Here is a 17,174-nt window from a genome sequence, read left to right as displayed (position 1 = left end):
GGCTTTTTGATTTTTTTTAATGCAATTTGTGTCAATTCAGAATATCATTTACTTTTGGACTGATATTGTTGGTGCTGCTGGCCTCAGCCATTTATCCAACAAAGCACTTTAATTTTGGATAGGGCTGAACACATTTAATGCCCAGAGAAAATATCTGACTTCGGGATCAGATTACTTAGTGTTTGGCTTTAAATGTCTTCAGATGCATACAGTCTTATGATGATTATCAGCAGAGTTGCACTTTCACCGAAAGGGATATTAGACCAGTTTTAAGATTATTCAAAGGAGAAGAATGAATACTTGTCATTCACCTCATGTGTTGATTCATATAACAGTGGTTAGATACAATCTGGCGTAAGTTCTTTCTGAAAGCATGTAAGTTTAAAGCTGTTTCGAGGCTATATACCTGCAGGAAATAGCAGTTGTTTTCTTGTGGTTTGCTCAGTGGGTTTTAGTTGTTGTCGTGCATCATCACGAAAACGAATTAAGTAAGACAGAGTACAAACATTTGGGGTTTCAGCGTTTATGATATTTAATAAGATCCATGTAAAGCCCCATATTTAATTTATTTTTCTCATTCCGTTGCTCACACACATACTTACAGAGGTGCACATTCCCTCTCTCAGGCTGTAGACAGATATCTCTGGCCACACAAATAGCCTCCATCATCACATAGGTGATTAAGGTAGGGGATTGTGGTTGTGTGTGTTATATCTCCCTTCAGCAGATGTTCCCTTGCGTGGCACTAGCATCTATAATAATTTCCTAGGGGATTAGCTCGCACTGCACAGTCTCACACTTGATACAGTAACAAATAGTGTAGATAGAGATTATTGTCTTTCTAACAGAATATTGTGGAGTCATCATGCTGATCTGGGGTCACTTTCTGCTATAATGTTTATAAATGCTTGTAGTCAGCTCAGCACTCATACTCTGTTTGGACAAAGCACTAATGTCTTAATCATGTATTAAATCCTTCCCGTCTCCTCCCAGTGTACTTCACATATCAAAGCACTATGTGGTTCTGATTTGAGACATGGTGAGCTTCAGTTGGTCATCAGATTAGATTTTACAGTGACGCAGGCTCAAAGTAAATGAAGAAAACACAGCAGATCCAGAGAAGCTCTCATGTTACTATATCAATACCCAAAAGGCTGTCTACTAGATAAGTCTAATGTACTAGGGATGATCAAAAATGGGTGTTTTTGCTTATAGTGGCCTGCTTTGTATTTTTTGTATGAAATGCATACTTACTGTTCTTGTAGAGTTTTCAAGATCTGACACACAACTTTCAGATTTAGTCAAGATATTACTCTATAAGGCTACTATAGAGTGCACTATGTTTTTAAACAGAGCTGTCGTGTGTCACTATGATAAGCACATCACACTTTCATTCCACCCTGCTGTTGTCATCATTGTTTTTAGTGTTATATAATGGTTTATAAATGCATTTAACATAGAATTTAATATTTCACACTGTGAACAAAATAGGGCTGCACGATTATGACAAAAAATATAATTGTTGATTATTCACCTTCAACCTTGGTATTATGATTGGGATTATTATTGTCGATTAGTAGATTTTACATTGAAGTTTTGAAATGTTTTACATGGTAAAACATGGTAACTGCATTGTAAATTCTATACATCCTAGATGATATAAATAACAAATAATTATGTGAGTTTTGTTGTCAATAAAAAAAACATACTGGTGAAATGCACAGAAAATGAGCACAAATGGACCTCTGTATTTGAGTCTTTTGGCGATTATGTAATTGTTTTACCTGTAGTTGTACTCTGGTTAATTTTACGATTAATTGTGCAGCTCTAGAACAAAAGCACATTGATGTAATTATTGCCAAAGGCTATAAAGCTACTTGCTAGTTACTTTCTTGTTTGTATATGCTTTGTGTTTATGTTGTGCTCTGATGGATCTTGTCTGAATTCTACTTTGTGTCCTGCAGAAAGTTGTCTGTAGTGTAGTGTGTGATGGGACCCCTTAAGATCTTTTGGCGCTTTTCCATTGCATAGTACCCCACGGTTTAGTTTAGTTTGGGTCGGGTCAGCTCACCTCACTTTGGCGTGGTTAGCTTTTCCATCGAGTTTAGTATCACTTCGGAGTGGGATGGATTATAGGCGTGTCGTTATATTTACGCTGCCTATTGCTGTGACATCATACAAGTGAGAGCGTTGTTGTACATTCCCATACATTCATTTATTTCTCAGTCTGCCACAAAATTAAAATTGGCCACCACAAATAGATGTTTGCACATCTCGTTTATAACTACCTCTGTCTCACATGACAGTTTCTGTCAAACACCCGAACCGTGGGGTTCAAGTTGCATTTAAGCATATATAATGCAGACGTGCACGTCGCGAATGTGCCGCCACAAACTGTAAGTCTGGAAAAAACTGTTAATGGTGTCCCGGATTCTCAACCTGTGGATGTTTTTCATCGCTAAAAGGGTGTTTGGAAACTTATAGCAGAACACAGATAACAACATGTTTGCTTGAGACAGGGCAAGCTAACAGTAAGCTAAAGCTAATATTTACAATATAGCGATGATGCTTCTCTCAGACCAATCAGTGACCTACAGTGTTTTCGCGTCACGTTTTGTATCAGCTCGGGTCGCTTGGAACCCCAACCGAGGTGGTACAAAAAAAAGTATCGGGTACTGCACCCAATGGAAAAGCTCCCAAAAGTACTGTAAGCTGACCCGACCCAAACTAAGCCAAATCGTGGGGTACTATGCAATGGAAAAGTGCCATTAGTGATCATGTGGGTAGAAAAGTTTGTGTTGGAGAGTGTGCTCAGAGGTGGCTGTATGCATTTGTATCAGGGCTGCAACCAACGATTATGGACAATATTTTTTTTATTTAATCGACTAATCTGATAAAAACATAAATATTTACTCAATTTGATTTTAACTTATTATAGCTATAAGACACTAAATTAGGGTATTTATGTGTAGAAGTGTACTTTTAAAAGTGTAAAAGCCACATGCTACTAGAGTTTTACTAATATCATCTTTTTAATATTTTATATAAAAAAGTTTGTGCAGCTTTTAAATAGTAAAACATCTTTAAATGTCAGAACATAAATAAACAAAATGAATTGGGTTTTTAGGGATGTGCTGAAGAAATTTTGCCACGGATTTATAAACTGATTTTAATCTTCAAATTTAGACCTTGATGAAAATTAACATTTGTTATTATTAACAAAGTAAATAAGCCATTATGATATGAAAGTGATATACATGCATTGTTGCATTAATTAAAACCCTTACTTTAAAACAGATGCTTATTTTCTGGTTCAATACAATTTTTATGACAACCCAACAACAATTAAACAAATTGTTGAGCAGACAGCTTGCTTGTATGAAGAAACAGCGCCTGAATTTAATTATAAGTACACAGCTCGGGCTGTATGAAGCGGATGAGTGTCCGCTCCGTCCGACGGTGGTGAAAGAGCATTTGAGATCACAGACCCACTGTGATGAAATTTGTTGACAAGAAGCGTCTTTATCGATATTGTTGATTAGTTGGTGCAACCCCTTTTTATATTCTACTGTATAATGATTAGTGCTTTTGCATTTTTGTCGCTTTAAATGCTAGCTATCCTATTGATATCTAGCATAGTGTTTTTAACTTATTTGCTTGTGTACTATCATTTATTTACAGCAAGCTTCTACAGCTTCAAAGCCTGATTTATCTTCCTGTTGAAAACAATTAAGAAAGTAGTTTTTAAAAATAAAAAAATTGTCACTGGCTTATGGATAGTAATATACTGATTTTGCATGTTCATATTAACTGGTTAACCGTTTAGTCGAAGGTAAGAAGTTCAGGTCAGGGAACTGGGATGGCTGTGGCAGAACTTGATTTTGTGCTAAAAAAAATTTTTTTATGTTTGTTCTGAACCAATGTTTTGAACCAAATAAATTAAAAGAAATTTATAAAAAAATTTATAAAATTTATAAAATTTCTTCTGAGCAAGTCAGATTTTGACTTTTCTATCTGTTGGTATTTGATATTATCCATGACGCAAATCATTATAATAAGATGTCCAGGACCTGTGTTACAATATTTGGTTCAAAACAATTAAGGTCTGGTGGTTAGGCATGGGCCGATTACCGGTTTCAAGGTATACCGAGGTTTAAAACAGTCAAGGTTTCAAAACCACTAAAATGTTCTGTGATACCGTCTCCAAGGTATGAGCTGTGTTTATACAAAATTCATTAAATCATGAAGTCATGTGATTGATTTGATGTTTACATTTAATATATATTACGAAAATATTATATATGTTTTGAAAGCATATTATAATTTAAAGGCTTTATTGTACCTGGCATTTGAAAATAACACATTTTAGTGTTGCAATGGCAATACCGCAACACCGTGAAACCGTGGTATTTTTGCTAAAGGTTATCATACCGCCAGAATCTTATACCGGCCCATGCCTACTGGTGGTATATTTAACTGTAGACTAAACATACATAGAGCACTTTTTAATCCCTGTGTGCACCCAAGCCATCTTGTGTTCTTGCAACCAAAAAACTCTTTTGTTTCATATGGCTACAGAACCCAGTCTTGTTTAAAGTTCCAGTTCGGCAAATGAATATACTGGAGTTTGTTTTTGCATAAGGGCAGAGGATTTCTTATGTGTCCCAAACAACTTGTGGTTATTGAGGTGCTGTTTTCCATTATTATTTTTGTAAAGCTTTCTGACCCCAAGATTCCACTGATTCCTGAAGTTCTCCATCTGTGGTCCTTGGAGAGTCTTTGTCCCCTCAAACTATTCTTCTTGCTGAACATTAAGATGATATAGACCAGGGGTGACCAACCCTGTTCCTGGAGATCTACCCTCCTGCATATTTTGGTTCAACCCAGCTTCAACACACCTGACTCTAATTTTTTAGATAGCCCTGAAATGCTTGATTGCCAGGTTCAGGTGTGTTTGATTTGGGTTGGAGCTGAGCTTTGCTGCAGAACAGTAGATCTCCAGGAACCGGGTTGGTCACCACTGATATAGACACACGTCCTCTTTCAGGCAGATTTGCAACATCTCCAGTCAATTAAAACATGTCGTTTAAGTTAAATAACTCCTCATCTTGGCCCAACGTTTGCGTAAAAGCCTATGATGAAATGCAACGCTAGTTTTTTAAACCTGACAGGTGGGTTGTAGCGGACACATCGCAGCGCTTGTGGTCCACCTAGAATGAATGTGTTGTTACATTGTTTTAAGACACATAGGCGTAGATCCTACGTGGTACCATAAATTAGGCTTATTTAACTAAATGTATGCTTTGTTAATTTTGAGCACAATTTATGTAATATAAGTTAACGTTCATTACAATTTTATGAATTTTATGTAAATCCAGTTTTCCAATGAAGATATTGGCTATTGGAAAAAAACATGATCAGTTGACACAAGTACACCAAATGATTATTTCTGAGTCTGATTATGGGTGTTGCTAACTTCATTGGCATGAAGTTCCAAGACATTTTGTGTAAGAAGTCATTTGCCCATAAACAAAATTCTGATGCCACCACATACCCAGTCACTCCAGTTATAATTCTGACCGTAACCAACAAATGCTTAGCCCAAAATATAAACCGTTGCCTGACTGTAACAGAAATACACTGTAGACTGTGTTTAATAATAATTCAGTTGGTAAAACACCTGTTCATCACTCAACACATTTTGAGTTTTTAGATCTGTTTTCATGATTGGTGACTGTACTTACTGAGAGCTTCACTGATTTATCACACACAACCTTAGTAGCGCTGTTTGTCTGGAGTGTGTTTGTAAACAGTTGAAGGCTCTGCTGGGAACTTTGTTGTTGACTGCTGTCATATTTTGTGCATTTAGATCATGCAGTGGTAGTGTAGGTTTGTGTGTGTGTGTGCGCGCGGGTGGTTGGCCGGTTGTGCGTGCGTGCGTGCGTGTGGGGGGGTGAAACACAAAGGAGGACTGAGATATGTGAGCTGCAGGGCTGGAGATAGTGGGGGAGGGGCAGATGAGAGAGAGAGAGTTGGAGGGAAAGCTGGCACACTGTTGTACTCCAGGCTTATAGCTAGCGAGAGAGAGAGAGAGAGAGAGAGAGAGAGAGAGAGAGAAAGAGAGAGAGATAGCATGCAAGTGAAATTCTATATAAATGCGTTTATTTATTTATTGCGGTATGGTAAATGCTGGCAGACTTGACCAGATGAATTATAGGGTGTTTTCACATCTGTAGTTTGGTTCATCTGGTCCGGATCAAAAGCAAAAAAATGCTTTTTTCAGTAGTTTAGGTTCCTTTTCACACAACACTGAGTGCTCTGGTCCGCAATTCAGTCATGTTGTAACATCCACATCACTCATTGGCCACATATTCAGTCTTTGAACGTATTTCCTAAACTGCTTCTCGATTGGTCAGAATCAACGTGTGCGAAATTCCAACGGAACCCTGGATGTAAACTAGGGCTGTCACTTTTGAGAAAAATCTAATTCGAACGGATTTCGAATATCATGCAATGTATCCGAATATATTCGAATATCTAGGCGCCGCCCCCCACGCGCATCAAAAACCCACCATAATGGAGATTCAATCACAAAATTATTAACAGTGACAGTCATACACATGGTTGTCTGGATTACTTTTTACTTAATGTTTGAAACAGCAGGTTATCAACTTATGAATAACAAACTTATATATATAAAAAAAAATGATTCAGAACAGTTACAAACAATAACGTGACAACTTAAATAGCAGCAGGAGTATATAGACAGACGCAAACGGAATTCGCGCCCGCAGATTTCGGCAGAAAACTCCGCGGAATTTCGCGGATTTAATGCCCATCATTGACAAGCACACATATCCCGCGCTTGAGCGTGTTTGTGACCAGAACTGTCATTGACAACAAGCACACATACAAAGCCTATCCCACGCGTTTGTGAGCCGTCATTCACAAGTACATTAACCCTGCGCGTGCTGTTTGCTTGCCCGTTTTCAATGATAGAGAGCACAAACCCTTTGATACTTGAGATGAAATTAAACTTATAGATGAGTTAATCAGATCTCACTTGACTCTGTCGTCTATGTGACGCGCGACAGTCAGCACATGATCATTTCAAATCCGTTTACAAGACAAATGCTGTTGTTTAATATAAAGTTTACATTGCGTTGTAAAAATGATGAAATTATCTTCATACATGCTAATTTCATAATGCGAACGTATTAACACAAGCTTTTTATTCTGCTATAATATTTAACACTATAAACAATATGTCATTTTATATACAAACTATAATTCTATCTTAACATGCACATGAGGTTCATTTTGGTCCCATTTGATTCCCTCTCTTGCGCACAGTTGCTGTCGTCGGTCTCACTCTCAGCCTCCTGCCTATTACGAGGTGTTACTGTAAAAAATGCGCTACACATGGCATTTAAAAAACCGGATGGTTTATTTATAGTTCGAATACGGATATTTCACGTCATGTTCGAATGCATATTCGAATATCGAATAAAAAGTGACAGCCCTAATGTAAACAAAAAGGGGAAAAATAGAGCAGACACTATGGACAAACGATAGCGCTTTAGACAAACTGTCCATTTCCAGAATGAATCGCAGATGCGGCTTGAAAACAACGTTTTAATGCACTGCAAAAATTAAGCCACCAAATTTCAGAGGCTCCGCACACACCTCCTCGCAACTCCAGGTATGTCCGCGACCTGCCGTTTTGCTAATATTGCTAATAGAAACTGTCAACAAACACTTCCTCATCCCATAATGCACGGCGCAGCTGACTACAGCAGCTGGTTTAGTCCAAAAAATTGCGCAGTACTTTTGCAGTTAGGTTGATTTGAACCACTCTAGAGTTCGTTTGAAAGCGTACCGCTTATTAGGTCTGTTTTTGGTGCACACCAGAGTTCGATTGCTGCATTCTTCTTCCCACCTTCCCAAACGAACCGCACCAAGTGAGTTATCGAACACTGATATGATTCAACCGAACTAAATGATTCCAGTGTGAAAGCACCCATAAAACAGCGCTCTGCATGTTATGCGATGTGTGTATTGCAGATGCACACATTGGGATGTCGATGCTGAAATGATATATTGTGCAGCCTAGTTATCTGTGCTTTGTTAGTCTTACCTTCACCCTCTGAAATATACACTGCAGGACGGATGATCTTCAACATCAGCATAACAGCACCTGAGACCAAAGACAGAATGCAAACAAACACATCTACACAATAATACATGCTGTACACACACATGCACCTCAAAAATGCCTCTTTTCAGCATCTGTTGTATAGCCTGATGTTTGGCGCTGATGTGTATGTGATGCTTGTGCTTTAACTTCTTTCTGTTTCTAAGTAAAAAAAAATCATGACCTTCAAAAATGTTTGGCTGGATCACCCATGTCAGCGATATTAGAGCATGTACCTGGCACAGATTTACCCTGAACAGCAGGAGCCAAAATACACAGACGCAATGTGCACATTTGCTTACGTTAAGAATAATGAGTGAAATTTTGAACTGTTTTCAACAGAAATCAGAAACTATAGCACTCTTTTTTTGTGCCCCCCAAAGCACACGCACCAGCTACAGTTTGCTTCAAGTAAATCATTTACAGTTTGTTTTGTTAAGTTGCTGTTTGAATTGGCTACAATAATTAATAGAGGAGTTTACATCATCAGGTTCACCTGCTTAATAATTAGTTCAATAGATAATCAGACTCAAACTGTGTTTTAATTCACTAATTCAAGATGTTTTGATAGGGATGTGCACGAATGGTTGAATATTCGATCTGCAATAATAATTTGAAAACAAAAAATGCTATTTCAATGTTTATTTGTTTTTTAAGCGCCACTCCGGGTTTAAGGCTACTGCTCATTTATGGTTTTTTACTTCACCAGTACTGTCTTTTACAGACTTTAATGTAAAATATATTTACAAAATTAATTTGTATGTATTTCTGATTGTTTTAGCAAGTCAGATCCCAGTCTACTTTGGGTATTTAGAATTTTAACGCTGGGCTCTCTGTTTTTGTCCATCGCCTCCCATGTTATTTAGACATGCTTCTCCGCCACATCCATGCATCATGAGAGATTTGTTAGCTTTCTATTATAGCCTACTTTATTTTGTTAACAGAGCTAAATGAGAAGTGGAAAATAAACATGGTCCTTGGTTTCAAGTCAGTCGTTAGTCTCTAAAATATAAGCTTGGCTTGTGGTGAATATTTTCTTATTATAAGCCTTCTGTGAAATTGTGACAAAATGAAAAATACTTAAAACTTAATAAATTAATTTAAATAAACAAATATTTGAATATATTTTCAAATATTCGAATATTATATAACTGAAAAATGTGCATCGCTAGGTCTGATAATGATCTCATTCAACACGTCAGTCACATATAAGGGGTTTTATTTGATAACATAAAGTTGTAATGGAAATGCTGATTATTAAAGATACAATTTGTACCGCCCCTTGTCACTGTTTAGAATGGCAATTTTCTCATGATTTACAAGTAGTTGAAAACATTAGAGATATTGTAAGTAATCAGCTGGACAAATTGTATAACACAGGCAGGCCCAGTGGTTTTTGGATATTTTACTGAAAATATCTTACAAATTGTACCTTTAATGAAGTGATTGTTATTGGAAACCTCTGCATGTAGTAATAAAATCTTAAGAGTAAGTAGTTAGGATAATAGTATTATACTTGTCACTTATTTGGTGCAGTTTGTAGTTGTGTACAACTGCCGGAAGTGAATAAACTGGACATTTATGCCATTTTTTTTCAGTGTAAAATGTAAAGCTGTAAATATCTTAATTTTATAATGCAGTTGTGTTAAATGTGTGCAAGGGAATAGTTTTAAGTAACCTAATTTGGTGCACAAGTTTTTTTTTTAAATGTTGTCTTAAAATTTAAGCAAATGTGAAAAATCTAATTTCTGTTCTTAATGTTGTTGGTTTGAATTTAGAGAGAGGTTAACTGTGGCCACTTGTAATTGAAGTTGTCAAAAAGATTTGCTCAGTACAGAGAAAAATCAGAGGTAAGCTTCAGGTGGTTGGTCTCAGCTTTAGACAGCATAACCAATTGGTCCTAGACCATTTAGTGCTTGCTTAAAGCATGTTGTTACATCATGTAACTTGCTATCTTGTGCCACTACAAACATAAGTGAAACAAATCTGTTGGAGTTACTTTATACACTAAATAGGGGTGAGCGGGGCACAAACTAACGTGGGGTTAATTGTAACACGGCTACTTTACATATTTATACAGGCAGGGATGTGCAGTCTGTTTTGGTCTTTTTCTCTTACTTTCAGAAGATGATCTCCTGTGAATTTATGACATGTTTTGATGTGTTTTTGTTAAGATATTAAACAAAGAGTGTTTTGGAGGGATGGAATGTTTTTTTTTTCTCAATTTCTGAGTTGGGTGTGTAAGTCACCAAATCCAACCTTATATAATTTTAATCACTGTCTTGTTACCTAAAACATAACACAATTTTGAAACCTGTCAGCAACTCCTAGTATCTGATAGCTGGGATTTAAAACTTTTTATACAACAGGGTTAGTAACACAGTGTTACAATTAAGCATTTAGTTATACCATAATAATGAAATGAAAACAATTTAAATACTATTATTAAGTAGGAAATAACTGACAATTATGATTTCTTTGTCGTAAGCCCGGGATACACTGCACGATTTTTGTCTGTCCCAGACGAAAGATTGCCATCGTGAAACAATCGTCGCGATTTCTGTGATTGTGGCTCTTCATCTATGGTCCTCCTATGTCGTACAGAGATAGAGGTTCAAGGACAGACGTTTTTTCCAGTTTTGCGTCCAAAAGATAGCCTACGATAATTTTCTGACAGTGTCAGAAATTCAGCATGATCTTGTGTAATGAGTGATGCAGGCGTCGAAGCCTCCGTGTCATTATCGTACAGTTTAAAATCGGTCGTACCCAATTAAATGATCCATGTCGTACAGTGTGATAAGGTAATGATCTTATAGGAGTGCAAAAATCCTGCAGTGTATTCCAGGCTTTAATTGCGCAGCCCTTTCAAAAAAAAACTATTTATATGCATTGATACATATAAACAATATTTACCTTTAAAGGTTCTCTAAGCGAATTCACGCGTTTTAGACAATAAAACATTTTTTGTTACATACAGCACACATCTCCTCACTATCTGCTTGCTACCTGACCGCTGATCAAACTGTAAAAAAACGCGATCTCTGCAGACAGCCCAGGCTCTACAAACTTCAATATACACACAGTGGCCAAACCTGCACCACGAAACAAAACAAAGTTTTACAGCCAATAAACGCCAAGAAGGATTTGGGGGTGGGGGTTGGTCGCGTTCACGAAAGCACGGAAGGGAGGGGGAGGGGAGGAGTTAGCTACGCTCCGTTTGTTTGAAAATAGTTCAAATATCAACAACAAGTGACGTCGAGCATATTCGCTTAGAGAGCCTTTAATAAAGAGACATAATTTTATTGAATTATTCGTGTTTAAATTAAATTTTCCCTCTGTTTGTTACAATTAACCCCAACTAGGGGGTAAGTTGTAGCATTTGCACTGCTGTCACTTTTGGTGTAGTTGTACGATAACGGTGGGTCCCACAAACAAACTTTTAAGTGTTCATTTGTAGCAAAGATGTGCGTGTTGATTGTTTAAAAAATTATTTATCTAACTCAAATATTTTTTGAATGATGGAGCCAAAGCCAAAAAGCGTTACTTTTTGCTCTGCTCTCCCCACTGCAGTCATATTCTGAACAAGCATTACATGTTTGTGATTGTTACAAATGACAATGCTTAACGCTGCATTAACACTGCAAAAATTAACACTGTAACTGTTAACATCTTGATCTTTTTTTTTTAATCGTTGTGTATTTTTGCACTACACATTTACTCATAAATAACTTTTACTGGCTGTTGTTTTGCATGCCTTATATGCAATATAGGAATCATTTTGCAGGAAAATTTGCACTGACCCACCATTATTTTGTTCCTTAGATTTGAATATTAGTGGTACTGTGCTAAGAGGTAAAAAACATGTGACTGACAAACGTTTCCTGAGTAAATTTGCTAACATCACTCACATCCGCAGTTCTAACTTATTTGTTTATTATTCGTTTATGATATTTTTAAAAACCTGAACAGTAGGTTGCTACACACAACAACAGCACAGACACACAGGTTCTGGACTGTGATAAGTTGTTACAAAAACTAAAGAGAAAGCTAACAAAAAAAATGCACACTGTTCTATCGCATGTAAACCGCCAAATACCTAACTAACAAATAAAAACAATTCTGACACCATTAATATATAAAAAGCAAAAACTGAGAACTGACAGATCTTGCATGCAGTGCATTTCTCTCTCTTTTTGTCTATCTCCCTCTTGGTCGCTCACTCGCTTTAACTCTCTTTCAGTCTTATTATTCAGACTTATGAGCTCATCAGACATTCTCTCATTCTGTTTTTCATTCTAATGGTTTCAGACACACAGCCACCTCTCTTTAAAGCTGCCAGTTTTCCTGCGCTGATAATGTTGTTTTGTAAGATATATCAGAGCATTTTACCAGTTAATGACTGTTTTACCTTCCATAAATTTTTTAGGTCTTCACCTAAAAAATTACTAAATTGTTGCTCATTATTTCCATGTTTGGTTCTGGCACTTGTTGGAATATGACGGATCACCAAGTAAATGAATGACTAATTCGATTGTCCTTTAGGAAATTATTTGGATCATATCCCTGTAAGCTGTTACCACTACACCTCGGTTGCTTTGAAACAGTATTCTTGCTGCTGTGACCGCATGTATGTATGTGTTTGTGTGTTCAATTTCATTTATTTGGGAAGCTGAGCGGCTCATACCTCTGCCCTTCCCCCATCTCGCTCTGTCTCTCGCTCGCTCCCTCTTTCTCTCTCTCTCGTTCTCTCTCGGTATTGTCGGTATGGACTTTGCTATGTAGGATTTGTTTATTGGGTTTATCTCTGTGTATGTTGCCCATTTTTACAATTATTTGCCCTATTTTGTTTGTTTTTTCTGTCTCGTTTTTTAAGCCTCTGGAATGTGACACTTCGGTTGTCTGTGTGTATTTGAAATTGTGTTTCGGTTTTCTTGTGCTGCTCCTTTTGCATATTTCATGGCTTAGACCATTACTGAACTACCCTAGCCTAAGGGAAAAATGTGTTTGTGTGAGAGAGGATATGTGTTGAGTGAAACTGTGTCTCTGTTTGTGCGGTTGTGTATGTATTCAGATGTGTTTGTCATTGTGTGAGTTGTGAGTCTTTGTGTTTTTGCCCAGAAAACTGGCCTGGCCTGGGCAGAGTGATCACAGTGGGTTCAGAGGACACAGTCGTGTTGTTATTGATTTAGCTATGAATAAGCAAGTTACATTTTCTCTCTCTTTCTTTTCACTATAGCAAATGGTGATGAGCCTGCGGGTGTCGGAGTTGCAGGTTCTTTTGGGTTACGCTGGTAGAAACAAACATGGGCGAAAACACGAGCTCTTGACCAAAGCCTTATATCTTCTGAAAGCCGGCTGCAGCCCCGCCGTCCAGATGAAGATCAAGGAGCTATACAGACGACGCTTCCCAACCAAGCTGGTGTCTCCAGCCGAGCTGGCCCTGCCCGGTGTTCACCCCGCTGCTGCCAACCTTCCCCACGGCCTCACTCAGCTGGGGTTTGAAGGGCATGGAGCACCCCCATCCCCACTGCTACCCATCTCCCTTCTCGGGCCCAAACATGAGCTGGGTCTGCCCCACCTTCCCAACAACCTGCATCCTGTACATCCTGACGTCAAACTACAGCGGCTTCCCTTTTATGATGTACTGGATGAGCTCATTAAACCGACGAGTCTTGGTGAGTTTGAGCTTTTGGGTTTATAGCAGCTGTTTGTGGTCAATGTCTCTGATTTGAAGGAGTGAACGTGTTTGAGATAAGCCCTTTTTGAACATAGATTAGGGAATATACTAGGAAAATATGTACAGGATTGCATTCTCACACATGCCGTAAAGATCCTGTAAAGACATGTGATGTATAGGGCTGAACAATTCATCGAGTTACTTGACTAACTTGATTACAAAAATACAACCTCGAAGCCTCGTTAAATTCCTATGACGTGCACTATACGCGCAGGGATCTGATTCACACGGATCGTTGTTCAGTGTTCAGGAAGCACATCATAGCACGTGATACATTTTGAATTTAGTTGGCACGATCGGCGAGAGTTAAAATGTCCATTAATGGCAGAGAATGTCTAAAGTTTGGGATCATTACATTCTTATCATTACATTACATTCAGCATCTGAACCGAAAACATCCGCTGCTGTTTCACCAAGCGTCGCTGAAACAATGTAAAGAAGCCTATAGATGTTTGCTGATTTTAATCCCATACTGTATTTGTAGCATTTGTCGTTATGCGGTTTCACTAGATATGATGTTTAGCTTTGATGTTTTTTTGTAGTAAACGTATTCATGTTAAATTGCAAGAGAGTATATAGCCTAAAAAAAGAACCCCTTCACACACACACACAAACGCATGCTTCACCTAAAATGCACCGCAATGCAAGTGATGCAAGCCAAACGCAGCGTTCTATTGAAAATCAATGTATGTATTTTTGCCATACCAAACTGCAATGAAGCAACTGGTTTGTGAGGGGCGTTACTCTTCCTCACGCGTGCACACAGCCACACACACGCACACACATAACCATAGTAAATAGGCTCACCACAGAAATGATATATTATTTGTTAGTAGCCTAATGGTAAATGTTGCAGGTGTATAAATTTACACAAAACAGATATTGACGATGATGTCAGGGCTAGATTACAGCATGACACCTGTTGTGCATATTAATAAATTAAATTGCTTAATTGTTGGCACTGGCACTTATAAACAGCAAATAGGTAAAAATGCAATAAATAGGCTTAGTTTTGTTGTTCGGTTATGCTGGTGAATAATCTCAGCTTCAGTATGGATGGTGATGAGCTCCCTGATCCCTGCTTTAGTCCAGTTTGCAAATATTTCTCGTCATGAATGTAATCTGCATTTAAAATGTTGTTGCGATGAGACGCAGGTCCTCACTACAGCATTGATTCTGCATTTTGTTCACATGGAACGCTTTCCGTAAATTACGGAAATGCTACTAGGTCCCCTTTAAAGGAACGATCCCAGAACATTTATGGGACATGTTTGTGTTCACACAGAAGCCTCTCTGCCAAATTAAAAAAAAATTCTGGAATAATATTGCTATGTGTGTGTGTGTGTGTGTGTGTGTGTGTGTGTGTTCATGCATTTTTTGTTTTTTTGCTTTGCTTCTAGGTTGATTTAGGATATGTATGTAGAAATGTATGTATATAGAAATATGAGTCTTTAATATCAGCCATAGAGATTCCCTGCAACCATATTTCAGTGCATTAGCATTTTAATGGTGATGCTGGTTTGGCATCAGTGTGTGCCTGAGGAGCATTGTTCAAATAGACCACCCTTCCACTAATCCCTGTCTCTCTCTTCTCATAATGTCTCTCTTTCTCGCTCTCTCTCTCTCATTTGAATACAGTGCTGAAATTATGAGTACAAACACCTGAGTTCCCTAGATATATTCCCATTGGAAAGTAATGCCTCAGGCAGTATTACAACACACAAACACAAACTGTTATAGAGCACACAGCATGATCATGAACAAATTCCAGCCTGTCCTAGAGCGGCCATTCCCAAACTGTGGTCCGCGGACCACTAGTGGTCCGTGAGGGTACTGCAGGTGGTCCGTGAAAAGGCAAAATAAGAATATGTATATTTTAATATACAAACTCGTTCATATTTTGGGCGAACGTGTACTGCTGCCTAATAAACGTTACTGTGAACTCATTCATTCTGGTGCCTGTGAACGGCACGCTCTCTCAGTTTAACGTCGTTCAATAGGGTGCCAGATTTGTATATTCTTCCAGGCGAAAACCCGACTAAAACACACTGTAAACAGGCCTTAATGTGTAGAGGAAAAAACACCCAATCTGGCAACACCGCCACCACTCGGTGTTCACCAGTCACGCTGCATGCGTCATCACAACAACACAGACGCTCCTGAAATTCCTGCCGAGCAACTCAAATAGTTTAACATTAAATAACATCATATTTGTCCTAAATCATTAACGATTAACATAGGCTGCTAACGCATATTCCGGATCTTGAATTAGACTTTGACTAAGCTCACGCTATTTAACGTGCACGTGTGGTGTGCAATACCTGCGAGTTGTCATACACGCAATGCCTCGCAGCGCTCACCCGGGGTGCGACCCCCACCCGACTAGCCTTCTTAAGGTATGTGTAAGCAAATACAAAAATTAAAAGACAGTCAATGCTAATGTAAACCCTGGTTGGATAAGGATTTAAAGTTGGACATAAAGATGGAATCTGACGCATTTAGCTTCAGTGTTAAAACTGATCAAATAATTGCTGTCTGTGGTGGTTCTATATGGGCTATAATGGCAATCATTTAAAAAAAATAATATGGGAAAAAAATAACTATAAATTAGTTCATTTTTGGAACTGTGACCTAGTTTAACATTTTCAAATATGAACTATGAACTGAACTAGTTCATTTTAAAATTTGTGAACTGTGAACTAAACTAGTTCATGTAGAAAGTGAACTTTCCCAACACTAAGAATATGTATATAAATAATAATGATATAAGGTTAAGAAACCTGTTGTACTGATGTGATGACCAGTTATAGTTTTAGTGCTAGTAAGACTATTTAGATGTGCAGATTAATTCAGGACTTTGTGTGGACACATTTTATTATTATAAAATATTATTAGTAATATAAGGTGGTCCGCGAAAATTCTTGATTACAAATAGTGGTCCACACACATAAAAAGTTTGAAAACCCCTGTCCTAGAGCATACACTTTTGAACTACAGCCAGGGTGAAAAAGTTACATTTTAGGTATTCTTGACAATGGCAACAGAATTGAGAGTTTACTGCCAAGAAATAATTCTCACTGACTAGAGTCAGTGAAGTTTTGCATTATGTAATTATGAAATTAGTAAATCTTGTATATGCAATATGGGAATTTTTTAGCTGTTTTGTTTTTCATTTTATATTTGTGGCATTGCGTCAATTGCAGCATTATAAACCGTACACTCTCTCTATAAAACACAAGCTGG

At 37.8% G+C, this 17,174-nt stretch overlaps 1 protein-coding gene across 1 annotated transcript in view; it reads left to right on the top strand.

Annotated features, from left to right (window-relative positions):
- pias1a (protein inhibitor of activated STAT, 1a) overlaps positions 1–17,174 on the top strand; it is a 43,344-nt gene that overhangs the window by 1,972 nt on the left and 24,198 nt on the right. Inside the window, exon 2 of the mRNA XM_065267932.2 lies at positions 13,431–13,869. Coding sequence (XP_065124004.1) covers positions 13,431–13,869 — 439 coding nt within the window. The remainder of the gene's footprint in view (positions 1–13,430; positions 13,870–17,174) is intronic.

The sequence above is a fragment of the Paramisgurnus dabryanus genome, chromosome 2, assembly GCF_030506205.2.
Source record: "Paramisgurnus dabryanus chromosome 2, PD_genome_1.1, whole genome shotgun sequence".
NCBI classification, from domain to species: domain Eukaryota; kingdom Metazoa; phylum Chordata; class Actinopteri; order Cypriniformes; family Cobitidae; genus Paramisgurnus; species Paramisgurnus dabryanus.
The sequence above is the reverse complement of the archived record's forward strand: the minus strand, read 5'-3'. Positions and strand labels throughout refer to the sequence as shown.